Here is a 20,182-nt window from a genome sequence, read left to right on the forward strand (position 1 = left end):
TTTATGCACAAAATGCTCCGGTGTGTGCACTATACTGAACATCAGACCATCTGATGAGGTCATTTTTCCTTAGACTTCTCCAATTCAATCAATCTATATCCCGACTACGGTGACTTCTTCATGTATTACATCCATGAGACCTACTAAAGTATATACTTGATGAACATATTAGTTCCATTGACTATATTATCATTAATCACTAGATTCATATACATATCCTAAGAGGAACATATTCGCTACAGAAGCTCAGGGATAACCCGATCAGGTTTCGGCTGGTCGCATAGCTCATCTCTATTCGAGGGTGGTAGTTAGCTTTAAGGGCCACGGACTAACTAGTCAACAGAGGTTTAATTAACTAAAGATGTTTGAGAGATGCTGAGTGCACATGTTATATGCCTCATATTTGCGGGAGGACGTCGGAGATTGAGAAGTTATTAATATTTATTCTAGAGAGTCACTATAAACCCACTTTCGATTACATAATCACTTTTCGCAAAAAATTTATATCAGAATGAGCTTTGCTAACCATATTGAAAGGGTTGGCAAATCCTTAAATGCCCATACGACTGGTATGTTGTTCGCAATCGAGATAGATAGGGTAAAAAGGGGTGGGAGGAGAATCAAAGAGCCCTTTCTTCGTGATTGCATTGGACTTCACCTACAAATCTAGAGTGCATTACCCGCTTGTTTTGCGATCCGATAAGTGTTCCCGCGCAAACCCGGCAACCCGCCACACCGCAAGCCGGAGCCCACCGGTCAGTCCTCAACGGGCTAGCGGGCCCAGCGCCCGAATACCCGTTCCCCTTCCTCGCTCCTTCCTCTTCCTCCGCTCCGTCTCCTCCTCCGCACTCGGCAACGATAGGACCGACTACACTTTTGCAGCCGGCCCCCTCGCCACCCCCCTATTCCCACCCGCGGCCCCTCATCCCGCGGCCATCCGACGGCTCTCGCGCCCGCCACGTCGCCGTCGTCTTCCTCCCCCACCCACTATTTATCCGCCTCCCCGTCGGCCCACCTCCTTCCATCCCCACCTTTCCTCCCCAATCGGCGCGCTAGGGTTAGGGTTTCGCCGAGTCCGCATCCGCTTCGCTTCGCCGCCGCGGCGTGATTCGTGGTGAGTTTATCTTCCTCGTCTCCGCTCGACGATCGATTAGTGCCGGTGCTGGTCGGTATTGGGGGCTAGGGCTTTAACTGGTGCGGTTTTTTTTTTTTGGTGCGGTGGTGTAGGTGGGAGGCCATGGCGATCGTGAGGAGCGCCAGTGTCAGGCTCCCGAGGTTTGACGGCGGCGGGGAGGGCTCGCCGGACGCCACGGAGGACGAGGAGGAGTCGCGAGCAACGCCGTCGCAGGAGTCCGAGGCTGATGGCTTCTCAGGCTGCGAGGAGGAGGAGGAAGATGGGGAGGAGAACGGTGGCGGAGGTGAGGAGCCAGAGGAAGAGGAGGAGGACTCGGGGATGGGGTCGGACGAGCTGGAGATCACGGAGCTCGGCGAGGCGGGCGCGGAGATGTGCCAGGTCGGGGCCCAGAGCGTCCCCGTGCTGCTAGAGCTCTATGACCTCAGCGGCCTGGGCGACGTGCTCTCCCTCGACGCGTGGAACAGTCTCCTCAACGAGGATGAGCGGCTCCGCCTCGCCGCCTTGATGCCAGACATGGACCAGGAGACCTTTTCACGCACGCTCGTCGAGCTCCTCGCGGGGGAGAATTTTCACTTCGGGGACCCCCTCGCCGCCCTTTTCGACAGGCTGAAAGGCGGGCTCTGCGACCCAAGGATCGTGCTGTACCGCCGTAGCATCCGCTTTGCAGAGCGGCGGAAGCATTACTACTGGCTGCAGAGCTACCACAATTCGATGGTGTGGAGGCTGTGGGAGATCAAGGACTGCTGGAAAGGCCGCGAGGGCTATAGCCTTGATGAGAGGCTGAGGATGCTGGATGCGATGAAGACACAGTGGCAGCAGAAAAGGGCTCTGCGTTTGGCTGGTCGGGCCGGATCAGAGACTGATTCGGAGAGCAGGGAGTCTGGGGAGCAGTTCTTGGCGCGTCTGAAGCCAGATAAGATGGGACTAAAGAAGGCCGGGAAGTTAGTGAAGGAGAGGTCTAAGGGGTTGCTGCGGGTGGGTGTGTCAAAAGGAATGGATGACGAGTACATTGGATGGGCTGGCCGCGATTCTGCAGTGGCACTCTCTGAGCTTTCTCATCAAGATAATGCTTATGGCTATGATCCAGGTGTCACACATAGAGGGAAGCTTCGCAGGAGCATAGATGGCCTTTACTCGGAGGAGCTAGGGTATGAAAGGGATTTGTCAAGAACTCGACCTTTGATACTGCCAAAGCCAGGGAAGAAGAAGGAATTGACTATGAGCTCTGATGGTAATCTGTATGTAAACAACTACAGTGATAACCGTACCAGTTCTTCTTACTACTATGGCAGGCCCAGTGCTAATCAGGGAGTTACCTTGGCAGAAGCATTTGATCCTCTGTATTTTGACACTGGAAGGAATGCAAGGTACTCGGAGAGGGATTGGGTACAAGGTGGAAAAGGCATACAGAGTAAAGCTCCAATAAGGGATGAGAGGCACTGGCCAGCTGGTACCCACACTGGTAACTTGGATGACTGGCAGAAAGGGCAGTTGGCAGGTGATTACAGGATCAGGAAAGCTCAAGCAGGTCATGATCTGAAGGTTAAGTCCTATAAAAGTATTGAGCAACAGGTTAAAAACGCTCGCCTTGGATCTGACCTTCGAGGCAAGATATCACAGGTGAAGATGAAAGATAAATCAAATAGTCGAATTGATAGGATTGGCCAGAAGCACTCCAGGACTGATGCTGTCTATGCTCAAAGTGAGGAGACAGAATCTGATTCATCAGAACAGTTTGAAGATGGTGGGGATGTGAATTTTCTCGAACGGAAGCCAGAGCGTCACCATGCTGGGTTTCATAGACCAGCACATGGTGCCAAAAAGTCAAACAAGCTTTCCAAAGCGGTAAAAATGAATTATCCTGCTGCAACTGCAGATTTGGAACCCTCTCAGAGCAAAGGAGTCAAAGGAAAGGTTTCAGAGCCTGGCTATTTACGTGATGTGCATGTGACGATGCCGGAACAGATTGGTGATGTCATGAAACCTCCAGCAGCAAGTGGTGAAAGGAAGCGGAAAGGGATGGCAAATTTGGACATGCACGGTTATGAGAACTCTGAATTGCATGAAATCAATGAAAACACCAATGAGTCATTCAAGCCAAAAGAGAGTGAAAGGCTTGCCAGTGGATCAGGCCATGTAGTCCAGGATTCTAATGGTGATTTTGGTGGTACCGAAAGAGTAAAGGCGTCACTATCAAGTTGCAGCTCTCGGTCCAAAAAACCGAAAGGAAGAGTTGAAGTTACTAGCCTGGATGAGCAAAGCGAACAGGCGCCATCTGGTCCAAAGCTGGTCGAGAACAGTAGTAGCTCGAAGAAGAAAAGTAAAAAGAAGCCAGAGACCATCACAGATGCAGTTACTGTAGCAGAACCAGCTGCTGCCATACCAGAAAATATTGTCGTAACAGTAGAGTCCGAAAAGCCACCCGAGAAGCCCAAGAAGAAGTATGTACCAATTACACCAACTATCCATACCGCATTTTCATTCTCTGTTGTACATCTTTTAACTGCGGTAAAGAAGGCTATGGTCATTCCTATGGAGGATACTCCAGCAGCAGCGAAGCAACCTGATGGAGAGGAGGGCACAAAATGGTTCAACAATGAAGAGCATGGCAAAACGCCTCAAGAACCAAGTGTGACAGAGCAAGCTCAACAGGTTCCTGAAGTTGCAGACGCCAGTGCTGCAGAGCAGACTGTACCGAGCAATTCACCAGCGCTCACTGTTCAAGAACTTGTCAATCGAATCAGATCAAATCCTGGAGATCCTAGGATACTTGAAACGCAGGAGCCCCTCCATGATTTAGTTCGAGGAGTATTGAAGGTACTATCATCTAGAACAGCTCCTCTAGGTGCGAAGGGCTGGAAAGCACTAGTTGCCTATGAAAAGTCAAACAAAAGTTGGTTCTGGGTTGGTCCAGTGCCTTTTGTTTCTTCAGACCGTGATCCTGATGAAGAAACTTCTGCTGAAGCATGGGGTATACCACACAAGATGCTTGTGAAGTTGGTCGATGCATTTTCTAATTGGCTGAAAAGTGGTCAGGAAACCCTTAAGCAGATAGGATCCCTTCCACCACCTCCACCACCAAATCCTGCAAACTTGGATTTGAAGGAAAGATTCAAGGAGCTTAGAGCACAGAAAAGTCTGAACACAATAGTCCCATGCTCAGACGAAGCAAAGGCGTATTTCCAGCGTGAGGAATTTTTGAGATACTCGATACCTGATAGAGCCTTTTGCTATACTGCTGCTGATGGGGAGAAGTCTATAGTCGCTCCATTGAGAAGAGGTGGTGGGAAGCCCACATCAAAAGCTAGGGGACATCCCATGCTCTTACCTGATCGTCCACCACATGTCACTATCCTATGTCTTGTGAGAGATGCTGCTGCTAGGTTGCCTGCAAGAACTGGAACAAGAGCTGATGTCTGCACACTACTCAGAGACTCACAGTACCTAAACTTTGAAGAAGCCAATAAAGAGGCTGCTATTAATCAAGTTGTCAGCGGTGCTCTTGATCGCTTGCACTATGAACGTGACCCTTGTGTACTGTATGATAATGACAAAAAATTGTGGACCTATCTGCACAGGGGCAGAGAGGAGGAAGATTTTGAGGATGATGGCACATCATCTACAAAAAAGTGGAAGAGACCGAGGAAAGATCCCTCTGATCCTGCAGAACAAGGTGCAGCAAATGACGATTTTGAGGATGATGGCACTGGCACCCCTTCTACGAACAATGTGAAAAAACAAAAGATAGACCATGCAGATCCTGCAGATCCTACAGTGCCAGGAGATGCTAAGGATGGGGGAGATCGTGCAACTCAGAACCCATCTGCTGGTGGATTTTTTGGTGGCCTCGAAGGTGATCCTGATCTTAATGTTATTCCATCATCGAAGAATGATGAAGAAACAGGTGGAGTTATTTTCACTAATGTAATATCAGATGTTGGTGGCTCCAGAGCTTCAGTAGAGGCTACACCTGTCAGCAAGGCTGATGACAATACAACAAGTTGGCAGTCATTCCCAGAACAGAACAAAAACTATATGGCACTCACTGAGAACACCAACAAGGAATTTCACGAAGTGATAGACATATCATGAGTGCTACCTTGTTATGTATAACATATCATGGTTATCAACCAGCTGGGCATGTGTTGAAGCATCAGCACAGGTAATTTCTTCAGAAATTATATTCCGTGCAAGTCTATTAATTCTTAGTGTTAGATGACTATTATTACCAGAAATTGTTTCATGTTTAGTGTTGTTTATCTTTCTTTACCCTGCAGGCCTGCAGTAATATAAACTGAAAATGCTGTATATGCTACCCTGCTGTTTTTTGTCAGCACAGCACATCATTTGAGTCTGTTTTATAGTAAAACTGTAATGGGCTAATGGCGTACTTTCTGGCAGAGTGTATATTCATCTTGTAGCTTATAATTTAATCCTTTATTGCCAAATAGATTTACAAGTCCTCACATGTGTAATGTTTATTTCTTACTGTCCACAATGATCATAATTGGCCCATAGTAGGATAACATGTGGATCTTTTTGTTTGGGCTGATTATAGCACTTACCGGGAATTCTGGGCTTGATTTTGTTTCTGAAAATTGCTTATTAGTAATTATTTGTGAACATGTGACTTTAATTGATGTTTGTTACAGATTTTCCTTGGATGATGAGTACTATAATCTGTTACAATATTCCAAACATGCAGTTAGCATCAAAGCAGTATTCTTGATTATATATGTTTGACAGCCTACTGTTCAAAGTATGTACTTAGTTATAGTCAGGATGTGTACTTCGTTATAGTCATTAGTTAGGGACCTTGGAGTTGTTTGGAACAGTTTCAGGGGCAGCTTATCATTCAGTCTTTATATGTCTCGGTCATCCTGCAAGGAGATGTTTATTTATTTCCTGCTATTTTGTAGTAAAACATTAGCACATTGATGGTTCCAAAAAGGAAAAATAGCACATGAAACTAGATATCAAGTGTGAGAAGCATCTTTCTATCCAATAATATTTTGGCATAATGTGGTTTTGAACCATTCTTCGACAGTACAAACCCTGTTGTTCTGTCATCCATAAATCCCCATGGTGACGGCTGCTTCTTGTTTTGCAGGGTATAAACTATAAAGCTGCGGTCATTTTGTTGTTATTATATATTGACACCATAACATCGCTGTATCAGGCCTCGACTCCGACAAAAATCTTTTGTAGTTGTGATAGCTTGTACATTTTTGTCATAAAACGAGCTTTGTAGTCTCTCTTTTTCTAGTGGCCTTGTGCTGATATTCTAATCTAAAGTTACTAGCCAAATGTTTGTGTTGCGTTCGTTCATGCTTGGATGAAGTAGAAAGTTCAGTGTCAACTCCATAGCCAGCTCCGTGTGACCACAGCATGCCGCCCGTCGTGAACTTGTTTAGGTAATTTCTTTTGTCCATAGAGCATCTGCCAATTCAAAACGCAGAATAATGTGGTCGATTGATTCTACCACGATGCAGCGGTTGGAATTATTCTGAATGGTCTGCGTCCAATGCTTTGTTAGTGATCGCTGCCGCTTATGTTTCGATGTCAGCCAGAAGAAGAACGCCAGGCGGGCTTCCTGTTTGCTGTAAAACTGAGGCAGTTGCTTCCAGTTTGCTGCGAATCTGTGTCGCCCTGAAGCCTTGTTTTTTCACGGGAACTGCATTAGATGTTTGTGTTTATCTCAAGTTCTGAAGAAGGGTGTGTGTTCACTATGTTTCTCCCGGTTGCTTCCTTGCCAACCAAACAAATCTGGTACCATATATTGGATTTACTAATCAACCAAACAATGCGTAAATAATAATTCACCTAAAGATAGTTTACAATTAGTGCACAGAACGAGGTATTCTCTTAGTCCTTTGTTTATAGCTTGGCTTTATAGCTTTGTATAGATATCTTCCTTTCTCTTTTCTTCCTTTCTTGTATATGCTCTTGCTTGTGGGCTTTTTGTCCTCCTTTCTTTAATAAAATCTCACAGTAGGGGTTTTCCTTGCTGTTTTCTGTTAAAAAAACAATTATTGCACAAATTGCTACCTATATTCCTAATTGGTTTAGATACTGTCTTCTAAATATGAATGAAGGGCTATAAGTCAAGTAAGCCCATTAGTATAGTCATAGTCCAATACACAACATATTTTTGTATCCAGGAGGGACTATTCGTAAAGTCCACATATAAATAGTCTCATTGTACACATACACAACGAGGTAAATAGTTGATAGATTCTAGATTTGGGTCAATAGAGATTTTCTAGCTACACCTGGGTATGTGCACTCAACGACATTTTGAAAAGATTTATGCATGTACTCCCTCATGTGTTTCAAAATACAAGACACAATTTACCTTGGTGCGGTCTTCAAAACCGGTGTGACAAATAATTTATTTTGTAGTATATTATTTCTTAGGACAAAATAATGATAGTAGGGAAGTACTTTCCACGTATAAATAGTCTCACTAATTATTGGTCAAAGATCAACAAGTTTGAATTTTTGAAATGTGTGTTCGTCTTATAAAATGAAATGGAGGGAGCCTCAATATGTCAAAATCCGCAAAACTAAAAAAAAAAAGGTAAAAATATGTCCATATGTGTATTGTCTTATTCAATGCAAAGAAAACTTATCAAACTTACCAATGGAGAGATTATATTGGTACCTCCATTACTATTGGGAGGTATTGGTACCTACCAATGATATTAAATTTTTTTTCTCATAGGTGCTTGTCATGCTAAATTCAAATTTGGTGTTGGGAGTAGGCTAAATTTTCCTGCGTAAATTATTATAACTCTCTCTCTCTCTCTCTCTCTCTCTCTCTCTCTCTCTCTCTCTCTCTCTCTCTCTCTCTCTCACACACACACACACACACATATATATATATATATATACTGTATATATATTCTGCAGATATGCTCACTGTAGTTTATGTATGCGCACACCCCACAAGTTGTAACTCACGGTGTCAGTTTCTCGTGTTGCAATTATGCATTTCTAGACGTGAAGTTGTAACTAGTTTACCTAACAAGTTGTAACTCACAGTGTTTTATGTTGTAATTGTAGTATGTACGCAGAATAGTCTCGCAGTGTTTCACGTTGTAACTGTAATATATATTAATCAAATTCTCTGGACAAATTTGACATTATCTAGATGCTATGTTGGTAAGCACTGTGCAAGAGTGTACAACTCGTGGCTATCTTCATCAATCTTCTGCTGTGCCGTGGGCAAAGTGCTTAGATGGTTTTTCTATCTTATTTGCTACAACATTAGTGAGTAAAGTACGGCCTGTCAAGCACTTTCCACTTATCAATATGAAAATTGTTATACTCTGTGGCTATTTTGTTGTTGACAGAAAGGTCGATCGGTGAAGCTTCTTATTAGATAACTAAAGAGTGCATACTAATTACTCATCTTGGGTTGCATGTAAAGGTGTCAATGTCACCACGACATTGTGCAACTGCAGAGATTTCTTTTACGTGGAATGTGTGTGTGGTGGGATGGGGACGGGGCATATGCCCTAATCTTCTTATTATTTTTCTTCTTGTTTTTTTATTAGGATTATCCTCTTCTTTGAAATATCGTAGATAAGCAAATCCAATGTTGATCGAAAGAAAAGTATGATTCAATAAATTTTCTCAGTTTCTCTCTCGAAGCTCACCTGTGGTCATGGCAGCTGGAAGATCCAACATTGGATTTCCGGTGAAGAAAGGATACATTTTGAACAAGTAGCTGCACCACATCGTAGATTTTCTCCCTCCTGTCAATGCACAAATATTGTTTACTAATCTAATTCTCTGGCCAAATTTGACAGTATCTAGATGTCATGGGTTGCAACAACTGTGCATGAGCATACATCTTGTGGCTATCTGCATCAATATCTTGTTGTCCCGTGGTGAAGTACACGGAAGCTTCTTGTTGAATAACCAAAGAGTACAAAAGTCATGAAACATAAACGAACTCTTCTTGAATTTGTATCTTGAAAAGCTTCAATGATGCATATCTTGCAGATAGTGTTAATGTCACACAACACTGTGCAAATCCATAGATTTCTTTAGTATAAGAGCCAATACTATCACCGCTAAAAAGCGTGATCGAGAAAGAGATATTGTCGATTGGACTGAAGTCCTCTGCATTGAAAAAGCAAATACAGAGAGGCTACAGTCCTTGCATTAAGGTGAACGCGCATCGTCCGATAAAAAACGGAGAGCTCAGATCATGCGCTACAGCAACCTATGAACAGTAGATTATGTCGCTACAGTAGATCATGTCAATGTCACTACAGTACGTACTACAGTACAGCGATTAATTAATGCAGGCTACTGTAGTTGTTGACTCATTACACTGTTTATACAGTGATTCTCTACATTAATCGCAATTAAAGCAAAGGATCCGTGTCCTTGTCGGTTGATTGGTACTAGCCGGTTTTATGTGAATGGGGCTGGAGGGATGGGAGGACATTTGTCCCCACTTTTTCGAGATGTGGTACATGAGTAAAGCCTGTAAGAATGTCGGTGTTAGTATGGCTGGTTTGTGAGTCTTAAGTACAACATCCAATGCTAAATATAAGTCCAATTAGGTTTGCTCTGAGTCAAATATTTTAAAAAATTATATAGATTGATAATATAAGGTTGATGTAAATGGATTCATCATGAAAATATTTTCATTTGAAATAATGTTTTTTTTATAAATATTATTAGTCAAAGCGTCATATTAAAGACGGTTGATATTCTACTGGATTTATATTTGCGAAGGCAGACATTTCCAATTAAATAGCAATTGCACATGTGTTTCACACATGTGGAATTAATTCAGGATATAACAATGTATATGAGATAAAATATTATATGTCTAGATATGAAAGAGAAATAATAAGAGATTGAATGTATTTTAAAAATATATTGAAGATAAATAATGGACGTTTGGATATAGAAAGCAATTAATGTGAGATTATACATATATTTTAGAAAAAATGAATGGTGAGAATCTTTGCACGGTGACTATTTAATCAACTTGGATGGACGATAGAGATCGTTCGATTATGCCATAATTCGTGTATTTTATAGGAATATAGATAATCAACATGGAAATAGTGAATGCACACAGGGTTTACACTGTCACACCATCTTTTATTCCTAGCAAGCAGCTGTGGAGCGTCATGCGGAAAAAAAAGAGCGCCAATTTACCAAGGTCAGTAACAAGTGTTGATTTAACAAATAAAATATGGTAAAAATTATAACTTCGGAAGTACTAGAGATTGATGTTGCATGCATGTATATCGGTCACAACTCACAGATGACGTTTCAGAGCAACCATATGGATGAAGTACTGTAAGGGAAAATAACAAAATACAAGTTAACCATAGGACTAAAGTCTACCTCATGTCAATTTCACTTTCTATATGTTTTCACCAACTCGCCTGTTGCAAGCCAAAGAACAGCACATGTTATATGTTTTCGCCATATACTAATACAAGAGCCCAACGCATCACAGGCACTAGAACATAATATATAGCTTTTTCTATTTGAAATAATATTTTTTTATAAATATTATTAGTCAAAGTGTCATATTAAAGACCATATTGATATTCTACTGGATTTATATTTGATATCAGTGGAAATAGGTGAGTAATCATGTTTTGCTTTTCTATGAGCGAAGGTAGACATTTCCAATTAAATAGCAATTGCACATGTGTGAATGCAGGATATAATAATGTATAGGAGGTAAATATTATACGTCTAGGTATGAAAGAGAAATAATAAGAGATTGAATGTATTTTTAAAATATATAAAAGATAAATAATAGACGTTTAGATATAGAAAACAATTAATGTGAGATTAAATATTTTTTTTAAATGAATGGGGAGAATTTTTGCATAGTGACCGTTTGATCAACTTGGATGGAGGATAGTGATCGTTCGGTTATGCTATAATTCGTGTATTTTATAGGAATATAGATAATCAATATGGAAATAGTGAATGCACACAGGGTTTACACTGTCACACCATCTTTTATTCCTAGCAAGCAGCTGTGGAGCGTCATGCGGAAAAAAAAGAGCGCCAATTTACCAAGGTCAGTAACAAGTGTTGATTTAACAAATAAAATATGGTAAAAATTATAACTTCGGAAGTACTAGAGATTGATGTTGCATGCATGTATATCGGTCACAACTCACAGATGACGTTTCAGAGCAACCATATGGATGAAGTACTGTAAGGGAAAATAACAAAATACAAGTTAACCATAGGACTAAAGTCTACCTCATGTCAATTTCACTTTCTGTATGTTTTCACCAACTCGCCTGTTGCAAGCCAAAGAACAGCACATTTTATATGTTTTCACTTATATGTTTTCGCCATATACTAATACAAGAGCCCGACGCATCACTGGCACTAGTACATAGAGCACAAATAACACAAGGTTAGACTGACGACACTGAAGAACAAAGAATAAGGACTCCATCAGATATTGTTACATGCAGCACAGCAGCAAATCAGGTTGGTTACCAACTCCGCTGTCAGAGCGCCGCCACCATCGACGTTGACAGTCTCCCAGGAAGAGAAGGAGCAGGATTGTTGCGGTTTTGAACAGAAAGCATGGTCATTTAAACTTGATGCTGATAGCCTGATATACCCAAGAGGAGATGCTGCTGCTCAGCTGAACCGAATGTGTCTCCCTGGCCAATTGACTTGGAGATGCTACGGCTTACAGACTCAAAGTACGAACAAATGTTACATCAGATTCAATGATGCAATAGTAGGTATGCTTTGCTGAAACGATCGCTCTACAAGCAGACCAACCCTGAGAAAAACCAACCCGACAACCAACATCAGCAGCTAATCAAACGGACAGCACTATCAACAGCAATACGGCAAAGGAAAACTAAACAAATTCCTTTTTTTTTACAGCCAGCCCCTTCCTGGGGCTTACATTAGAGGTCTTAAATAGGGGTGCACGCCCGGGAGTCGAACCTCCAGCAAGGTCACACCCGTGCGCCTTGCCAGTGAGCCGTGTTCCCTTGCATGCAAATTCCTTCTTTTTTTTACAAGCTTTCGGTAAATCTAATTTCTCTCTATGAGAGGAACTCTTGAATCTCTGACTGCCGGCGATGTCGGTTCCTGTGCCTCTGAGAAATGTCTCCTGTCTCCATTTGCCTGCTTCCAGCTACCCCTCGACTCTCGGAACGATTTAAGAAGCTCGTCGTAGTCCGGGGTTCGCAGCTCCTCGATCGACTCGACGCTTGGAAGGTCGATCTGCCTCCTCCTCGGTGTCAAACACGACGGTTCATCCACCTGTTATGTTCAAGGGGAAGATGCAGTGGCAATTTTGGTCAGTCGAAGATAAAGAGAACATAATCCTACCTGTTGCGTTTCATGACTGCTTACCAGATATTCTTCCTCGAGGCATTTCCCGGCATTCTCAGTTATCTCAACAACCTTGCTGTGATGTTCCCCCTTCAACGCCCTCATTTCACCATGGCACGGTGTAAGAATCGAACCCATGTTTGCGCATGCACCATGGTCAAGCTTAAGTGAGCCTGAAAGAACAGGAAATTGTCATAAGGAAAGGGAGATTTGATGCTATGCACTTAGGTAAGTTAAGTTTTCACAGTATCATCTTACTGTCGATGGAAGAAAAAAGGGCCTTGTTTGCTACATCTATATCTTCAAGAGTTGACGATACTGCAGATGACAATTTGGAACGTAGCAATTGGTTGGCCTCTGTTCCTGTCCTGTTAGCGTACAAACACCATTATGACTTACTGGTTATTGTTTCGTAGCAGAAACATACAACAACAACAAAGCCTTTTAGTCCAAACCGTGTTGGGGTAGGCTTTCATTCCAGTCAAGTTCGTAGCATAAACATAATATATAATTTTAAAATGTTCCCTATCAGTTTCTATTCTGATACCTGACTATAGAATCTACCGATTCCACATTTCCTTTGCCAAGGCTGAAAAGAGAGTCCTCAGCATTCTTCCACTGTTTCGCACCCATGCTTGTCTTTGCCTTGCTGTAAATGTTGATAGTAAATGTCAAGCACTGAAATGTCCACATTTCACAGCAGAAGGTATCACATAATGATGGCATACTGACCATTCAACAAGCACTTCGGCCAAGCAAGACCTTCCACTGTCAACTGCACTGGTATCCTCAGTGTAATTCTTCTCAGTTTCTTCCATGTAAAAGCCCCACTTTTCCCGCACTGACGAGGTGAAGTCCTGGGCCGTCGAAATTTCTTTCTGCAGGTGACTTGTCCGGTTTACAGCGCTCTCTCGAAGGCTACCTACTGCTGTTTGGACCTACAATACATGCTCATGATCAGCAGTGTGCAGCAGTGGTGTGATAGTTCAAGTCATCTATCCGTCAGCACAAACTGCTTTTCATAGCACATCATATACCAGATTTACAGTACTCAGATGGGCACAAACCAAAGTATAAACTGTGGAAGCAATGGATAATCCTTACCAGCTTCTTCTTCCGTGCATTGGAACTTGCAAGCATCTCTGCCACCTTCTCTAGAAGTTGCTGTTCTTCATTAGCTGCACACTCCTGTTAAAAAGAATAAAATTATAATATGTCGCAAATTTATATTATACGATGAACTGCTTATAGTCAGTGCAACTATCTTCATAGGAATTACCTCAAATTTCTTTTCAAGGTCAAGAAGTTGATGATCTTGCACACTTTGTGTGTCTTCCAAAATGCTGGTGAGCTTAGATGCATGAACATCTAGCGAGTGGAAGAAACCAACAGTGATCTTTGAGATAGACCGTGATGCTTCCACGGCTCTCAGGTGTCCCTGCGCCCAATAATATAAGTTGCAACAGAAAGCGTCTTAAGAGAACAGCAAATGATTCCATGCTTCAACAAGATACAGACCTCTCTCTGCTTCTTTGCAAAATGGGCTAGTCTCTCTTCTTGTTTTGATAGGCTGCACTGTAGCTCATTTAACAAGTTATCCGCTTCCAGAGCAATTCCTCCAAAACACTATAAAGAGAAAATAACAATCAGAAATGTTGCAAAATCCATTGCATTCACAAGCAGGCCAAATGAAATGAACTTACTTTCTCAAGGGCTGACGTGTGCGATTGTACTTGTGAATTTAATTTCTCAAATGTTGTCCGAGAATTCATGTCAATTTCACCTGCTAAATCATCCAAAACAGTAATACCTGAACCGTGTAGAACTTTGAGTTTCTGTACACTCTCCCTTAGCCCTTGTGCAGCCTGAAAATGGGTAACTGATGCATATCAATACATAGAATTTCATACAAAATTAATTAGGAGGTAGATAAAAATAATGAGACTGAATTGCCTCATCTTTTGAAGACACGAAGGATTGCATATCATCTTCCATTTCTTTAAGGTGGTCCTCCTGTTGCATGACGGAAGTGGAGATGGTTTTATGCAATGCACCCAGCTGATCAGTCAATTGAAACCTAAATCTCTGCACGAGTGACCTGTTCCCATCTTCTATCTTATCTTTACGCTCTGCCAGTAGTCAAGAACAGTGACCACTAAAGTGAGACTAACTCCATAATACTCACAAAGCAGGGGTAATCAAGTTACAATCTCAAACCTATTTTGGAGAATAGCCCAGAAACATCTGCTGCTGCATTTTCTAATTCCGCACGAAGGTTATATGCGCAGTCTACTAGTGATTTTTCTGTGGTCAAAAACAAAGTGAGTGTCACTGAATGATGGTAAAAGCAGTAAACTGGGTCTCATACTCATTTGACTAATTGAAATCAAGCGTGGAGGAACCAGAAACTCATGAAAGGATATAAATTCAATATCAAACGAATTACAACATTTAATAGTTCCATTTACCTACGATCTTAACAAAGCAAAACGAGGAAAGCATGCTAAACCATAAGTCTTGCATGAATGTGTTATTTCAACAAACCTGATTTCAGAAGATTAAATATTATATATTCCTTTTCTTTAATAGTAGACTTTGCTTCATTGTATTTTTCTTCTAGATCATGCAGACCATTCTTGGTGTCCTCCAGGTCTTTCTGCAATCAAGAGACATGGTTGAAATAATAAAATGAAATATATTTATTAAGAGACCACAAAACCATATGGTGGAGACTAGAAGGGTACCTGAGTCTTTTCGAGTTTTTCACCCAATTCTGCACTCAAAAGTTGTTCAGCATCATAAAGCTCTTTTAGTTCAACCAATTGCTGGTCATAGATTCAGCGGTAAATTTACACTTCAATCATTTTAAATAATTGTTTGCAATGCTTATAGACAAACTAACCTTATCCCTGGCCTCTAAATCAGCTCCCAGGCGTTCGATTTTCTCTGTCATTGCCTAATTGACAAAGTTAATTTGAAAAAATGAGATGGTGATTTTAGAATAAAGCTTTGCTCATTTATCTGAACAAATCTAAATACAGGATTAATTGGAAAACCAAGGTTAACCTTTTTCTCAGCTTCCTCTTGGAGGTAGCGGTCTCTTGGGATGTATATACCATTCTTCTCTCTTGCAGCAAATACCTCTGAAGACATAGGAGAGCGAATGAATACAAGATGTATGATACCTAGCATTTTAAAATACAAAAAACTTGCATGCAGAAGAACCTTGTTTAAGACGGTCAATTTCAGAGTACAAGTCCTTGATCATAGCAGACTTCATCATCCTTTGGTTTACCTTAATTTGACGGTAATAACAGCAAGTTAGCCTATCTATTGTCTGAGATGATGAACTATCAATATGACTGGCTTATCTAAACAAAAGAAAAAGGAAGATGAAAACCTCAGGTTTGTTCTTGATATTTTTTGCACGGTGTGCATAATCTAGTGTACTCAATGTCTCTTCCAAGCAATATACTGAAGGTGATATTGTAGCAATAATGCAAGTCTTTGTTTTCCCTCCCAATGAATCTCTCAGCAATCTTGTCAGTTTACTATCTCTGAAACAAATAGAAAGAGCAACGTATAAGTTCTTTTTAGCAATGTGTTGCTAAAATCAATGCTATCAGGAGAATGCCATTGGAATTGCCTGTATGGAACATGTCCAGAGTGCTCAACTAGAGCATTGATAACACGACCAAGTGTGAGCAAACTCTTGTTAATCTCTCCAGCCTCTCTCGCTCTGCCCTGCAATGCTAATTCAATATCAAAAGTACTTCATGGACTTTGAAAAACAGAAAGCCGCATGAATTTTTTTTAAAATTTATGAATAGGACATTTAAAAGTTACTCACATCTCTGGCACCTGAGCGTGATATATTTTCTGAACCAGCTAAATCGACAAGATTAAGCTTCCCAATTTTGATCATCTCCTCACCCTCATGAGTCAGTTCCTTAATGTGAATTGTGATTGAGAATATGGAGTGTGACCTACTGCTTTGCTTGTTCAGCAATGTCTCTGCAGTGCGCCTCTTTGCAGAACCCTTGTCAAGAATCTTGTAGATTTCGCCGGCAGAGTACACGACTTCTTCTTCAAGCCCTCTCACAAAAACAAACCCCTTGCCATCTTCCATAAGGGCAATAGGTTTTTTCGTCTTGTCCTCAGGAACAGGGAATTTCGGTTCTTCAGGTGCCAACAAATCAGTAATTTCTTCATTGTAAAGCTCGAGAAAGGTGACTTTCATGCTGTACTCCGCGCATTGAGCCTCAAGAATGTCAAAGATTTGCCTTACAGCCCTTGGGATAACTCCAGCATCAGTCGGAAGTTCACCATTCTAGACGTTAAAAGAACTAGTTAATAATAACAAATATGCTGATCCAAGTTACAACTTTATATGATATGAATAACAACATATTTACCTTGGTCTTTCTAGTTCCACCTCCCTCCATTGTGTAAGTTTTCCCAGTACCAGTTTGTCCATAAGCAAAAATAGTACAATTATAGCCCTCAAGGACCTCATTTACTATTGGTGAGATGGATTGTTCAAACAAATTTTTCTGCTTGGATGATGGGCCAAAGACCTACGCAAAATCTAACCGTTAACTAAGTTTGAGTCAAACTTGCACACATGAAGTAAACAACACTAGGTAAAGTGCGAAAGAACTAATCACTCAGGTGGCCTAACAAGTAACAAAGAAATAGTAGAAGGTGATCTAGTACCCTATCGAAGGCAAATGTCCGATCAATCTGCTTATTGGCAATAATTTGAGTGGCAGCAACCTCCCGACGACGCTCATTGCACGAGATCACCACTGGAGTATTCGACTTTGTCTCTTCATCACTCAAGGGCCTGAAGGTATCAAATTACACAATGTCAGAACAAAAACAGCATCACAAGGAACTCCTGAACCAGAACTACTGAGCCCTCTTCACCTGCATCTAAGGATGACTTGCACATTGACTCCCTTCTCCTTATCTCCTTTTGGGATGGTGTTACTATTGGTATTTGGGCCGCCATTAGCCTCCCCGGATCTCAAGTCCCTTCCGGACTTCTCAATCGACCTTGGTGATGGAGATGGAGGGCAATTCCTCTTCTCCATCTCCAATTCCTCTGAACAACCCAAGCTCTAGTCCCTGTCCAATATAAAATTCTGTGTTGAAGATTAACTCTTGAAATGCAGATGTAAATTGCTCGAATAATTGAACTGAAAGTAAATCCAGCAATTAGCAGCTTGGGAATCAAAATAAAAGATAGTTAACTGGATGTGACGGTAGGTGATTATGTGTCAAATTTGGCCCAGATCAGGGCAGCAGCAGCAAGAAGAGCCAAAAAAATACCGGCCACTAGGAGCAAATGCAGAAACAGACAACAGAACCGAGACAAAGGCTATGCAAATGCAAATCTTGGGGGCACCGCGATGAGATCTTTACTGGAGGAAACTGAAACAAATGCAGATAGGATTGCAGCTGTTTTGCAGATCAAAACGGGAATCTTTCTCACTCCATGAAAGGGGGGAAATCATGCCCAAAAAAATTGAAAATGATCAGATACAAGGAGGTAGCGAGAGATAATCTGCGAGTACTTAAGCAAACAATAAGAGGGGATACTTGAAGAAAAATGGTTTCTGCAGCTGCTTAATTAGCTGCCGAAATGATGCAGAAAAACCTCAGGCAAGCTATCAAGCCATCAAATGAGATCTTTCTCGCAGGAAGCAACATCAAACCACTCCATCCATCAAGACCGGATCAAGGAACAAAAGTAGGGGCTCCAGAAAGAGCACAGTCACGGAGACGAATCAAGAAACAGGGGGTGCTCACACTGTCCCACACGCAGACGGAGCACGAGTCCTACCTAGCTGGTAAGCAATGCGATCCACACGCCCCCAGGACTAGGGACTCTAGAAGCAGGAGTCCAGGAGCAGTAGGTAGGGGGCAGCGGCAATGGCAATGGCGAGATCCAGGGAACAGCAAAGAGGGAGCAGGTCCCCCTGAATTGCAGCGCGGTGACTTCTAGAACAGCTCGTGGTCACTATCTGTCGCCTCTCTCTGTCGTTGTCTCTCTCTCAACCTTTTCTTTTTCCCTCCTCCTTTGTTTGAAGGCAGCTCATCACAAATACTGACGCGCTCGAGCTTTTTGCCATGTTCAAGCAGGCAGAAGAAAAAGTTTACGTCGATTCGGGTATTGTAATGCCAGGTTTACCGCCGTTGCAAATTTTTAAATTTTTCAGTTACTCTTGATTCCGCTGTTATAGTGCCCATTAAAAGAGTATTCTTTTTCTCCCAGTTGGCAATTTCTTCTGACTGGATTTGTAACTCTTTTTATACTATTCCTACGAGTATTAGTCTATTCGTGTTCCTTTTGGTAGGTGTTGATTGGATTTGATTATTGCGTTTAGTACACTTAGGAGATCTATCCAAATGTACATGTCTTTTGTAATTTATTAGTATTGATCAGTGCAGGGAGTAGATTAGTGTACCGACTCTTCCCAATGATCTGGGTTGTTATCGATCGATCTCAGCCTCACTTTTGACCGGGCTTGAGCCTTTGATTTGACCAGTCAAATCCGGTAGTAAGTAAACTTATTTGGCTCAAATAATCAACTTGATTATGTATGTACGTTGTACTGCCCAAATGTAATATTGTTCTTTGCGCACTAAATATCAATTTAACTTTTCTTTCGTCAGCACTGTGGGTGGTTCCTTAACTGCGCAAATCACATAGCTTGGCGATTAAAAGCTGCTATTCTTTTTTGTTTGCAAATCAAATCTGCTCTTTGTTACTTAATGCTAGAAATTCTAAATGTGTACCTTCGTATTATTGGAAAATTTGATTTATCTTTGTAAAGAAGAAGAAGAAGAAAACGGTAAGCTTATGTCTGGTAAATCACTTCTAAGTATCCATGGACAGGGGTGAAGCTAGAATCTAAATGAAGGGGTGCACTACCATTGAAAACACATAAAATTTCAAAGAAAATACTATTCATTATAGCTATTTTTAATAGTAATTTTGGATGGAAGGGTGCCTATACACCTTCAACCATAACGTGGCGTCGGTGTTCATGGATAGTAGATCAGGTGGATTATGGTACCTAGTCACTAGTTGTGGCGATATAAAATTTTATCACTAATAAACTATATAATAGTAAGCAAATTAATTTAATCATAATTAATATAAAATTAGTGACAAGACAAAATTTCGCCACACCTTTTCATCGCTGATATTCCGATTTGTTGCAGCGAAATGTGGCATCCAAGGTCCATGCCTTTTTGTTTACCAAAAGCACAAGTTTGCTTTTGATTTGACAGGAATGCAGGATTCACGGCTGTGCGGAAGTGTGGATTGGCCCAGCCAATCCTTTTCAAGTCCCTACTGATCTAGGCCAACAGTTGCTTTCTCCTTGAAATATATTTTTTCCTGAAAAAGTGTTGACACCAAATTACACAACAACAGAAGAAAATTGATGTTGGGATAATCTCCCATCTCTTGGTTGTTGGTTCTTGAATGAATCTCACCTTGATGAGCCCAAACTACCAAGTGAAACGCTGCATCTTGGACAGGGTGCCAAAAACAATGCTGCAGCTAGCTCACATCACGAGCTGATCAGCTAATTTAAGCCATAACACCCCTTCACTTGTTCTAGTTAACCTCACCGTACCCCTGAAAAATGACCTGTGCTACGACTAGCA

General features: G+C 41.6%; 2 protein-coding genes across 3 annotated transcripts; one reads left to right on the top strand and one right to left on the bottom strand.

The window, feature by feature from the left end:
* Positions 1 to 846: 846 nt before the first annotated feature.
* On the top strand, positions 847 to 6,494 carry LOC133928326 (uncharacterized). 2 transcript variants are annotated; one of them, XM_062374601.1, is made up of 3 exons: positions 847 to 1,114; positions 1,228 to 5,297; positions 6,246 to 6,494. In XM_062374601.1, the coding sequence occupies exon 2, from the start codon at positions 1,238 to 1,240 to the stop codon at positions 5,225 to 5,227; it is 3,990 nt and encodes a 1,329-aa protein (XP_062230585.1). In that variant the 5' UTR covers positions 847 to 1,114; positions 1,228 to 1,237; the 3' UTR covers positions 5,228 to 5,297; positions 6,246 to 6,494. The 2 variants fall into 2 exon arrangements, with proteins under 2 accessions (XP_062230585.1, XP_062230586.1); XM_062374602.1 differs by lacking the exon at positions 6,246 to 6,494 and adding an exon at positions 5,413 to 6,109.
* A 5,478-nt stretch (positions 6,495 to 11,972) lies between these two features.
* On the bottom strand, positions 11,973 to 18,584 carry LOC133928327 (kinesin-like protein KIN-5A). The gene is made up of 23 exons (XM_062374604.1): positions 18,314 to 18,584; positions 17,429 to 17,629; positions 17,216 to 17,345; positions 16,915 to 17,076; positions 16,350 to 16,829; positions 16,146 to 16,243; positions 15,900 to 16,056; positions 15,725 to 15,794; positions 15,566 to 15,642; positions 15,402 to 15,455; positions 15,244 to 15,324; positions 15,044 to 15,155; positions 14,717 to 14,803; positions 14,453 to 14,628; positions 14,203 to 14,364; positions 14,018 to 14,125; positions 13,779 to 13,937; positions 13,604 to 13,687; positions 13,232 to 13,437; positions 13,047 to 13,148; positions 12,758 to 12,867; positions 12,521 to 12,672; positions 11,973 to 12,427 (listed from the first exon to the last, which is right to left on the bottom strand). The coding sequence occupies exons 2-23, from the start codon at positions 17,593 to 17,595 to the stop codon at positions 12,197 to 12,199; spliced, it is 3,165 nt and encodes a 1,054-aa protein (XP_062230588.1). The 5' UTR covers positions 17,596 to 17,629; positions 18,314 to 18,584; the 3' UTR covers positions 11,973 to 12,196.
* Positions 18,585 to 20,182: the final 1,598 nt, after the last annotated feature.

The sequence above is a fragment of the Phragmites australis genome, chromosome 9 (genome assembly GCF_958298935.1).
Source record: "Phragmites australis chromosome 9, lpPhrAust1.1, whole genome shotgun sequence".
Lineage (NCBI taxonomy): Eukaryota > Viridiplantae > Streptophyta > Magnoliopsida > Poales > Poaceae > Phragmites > Phragmites australis.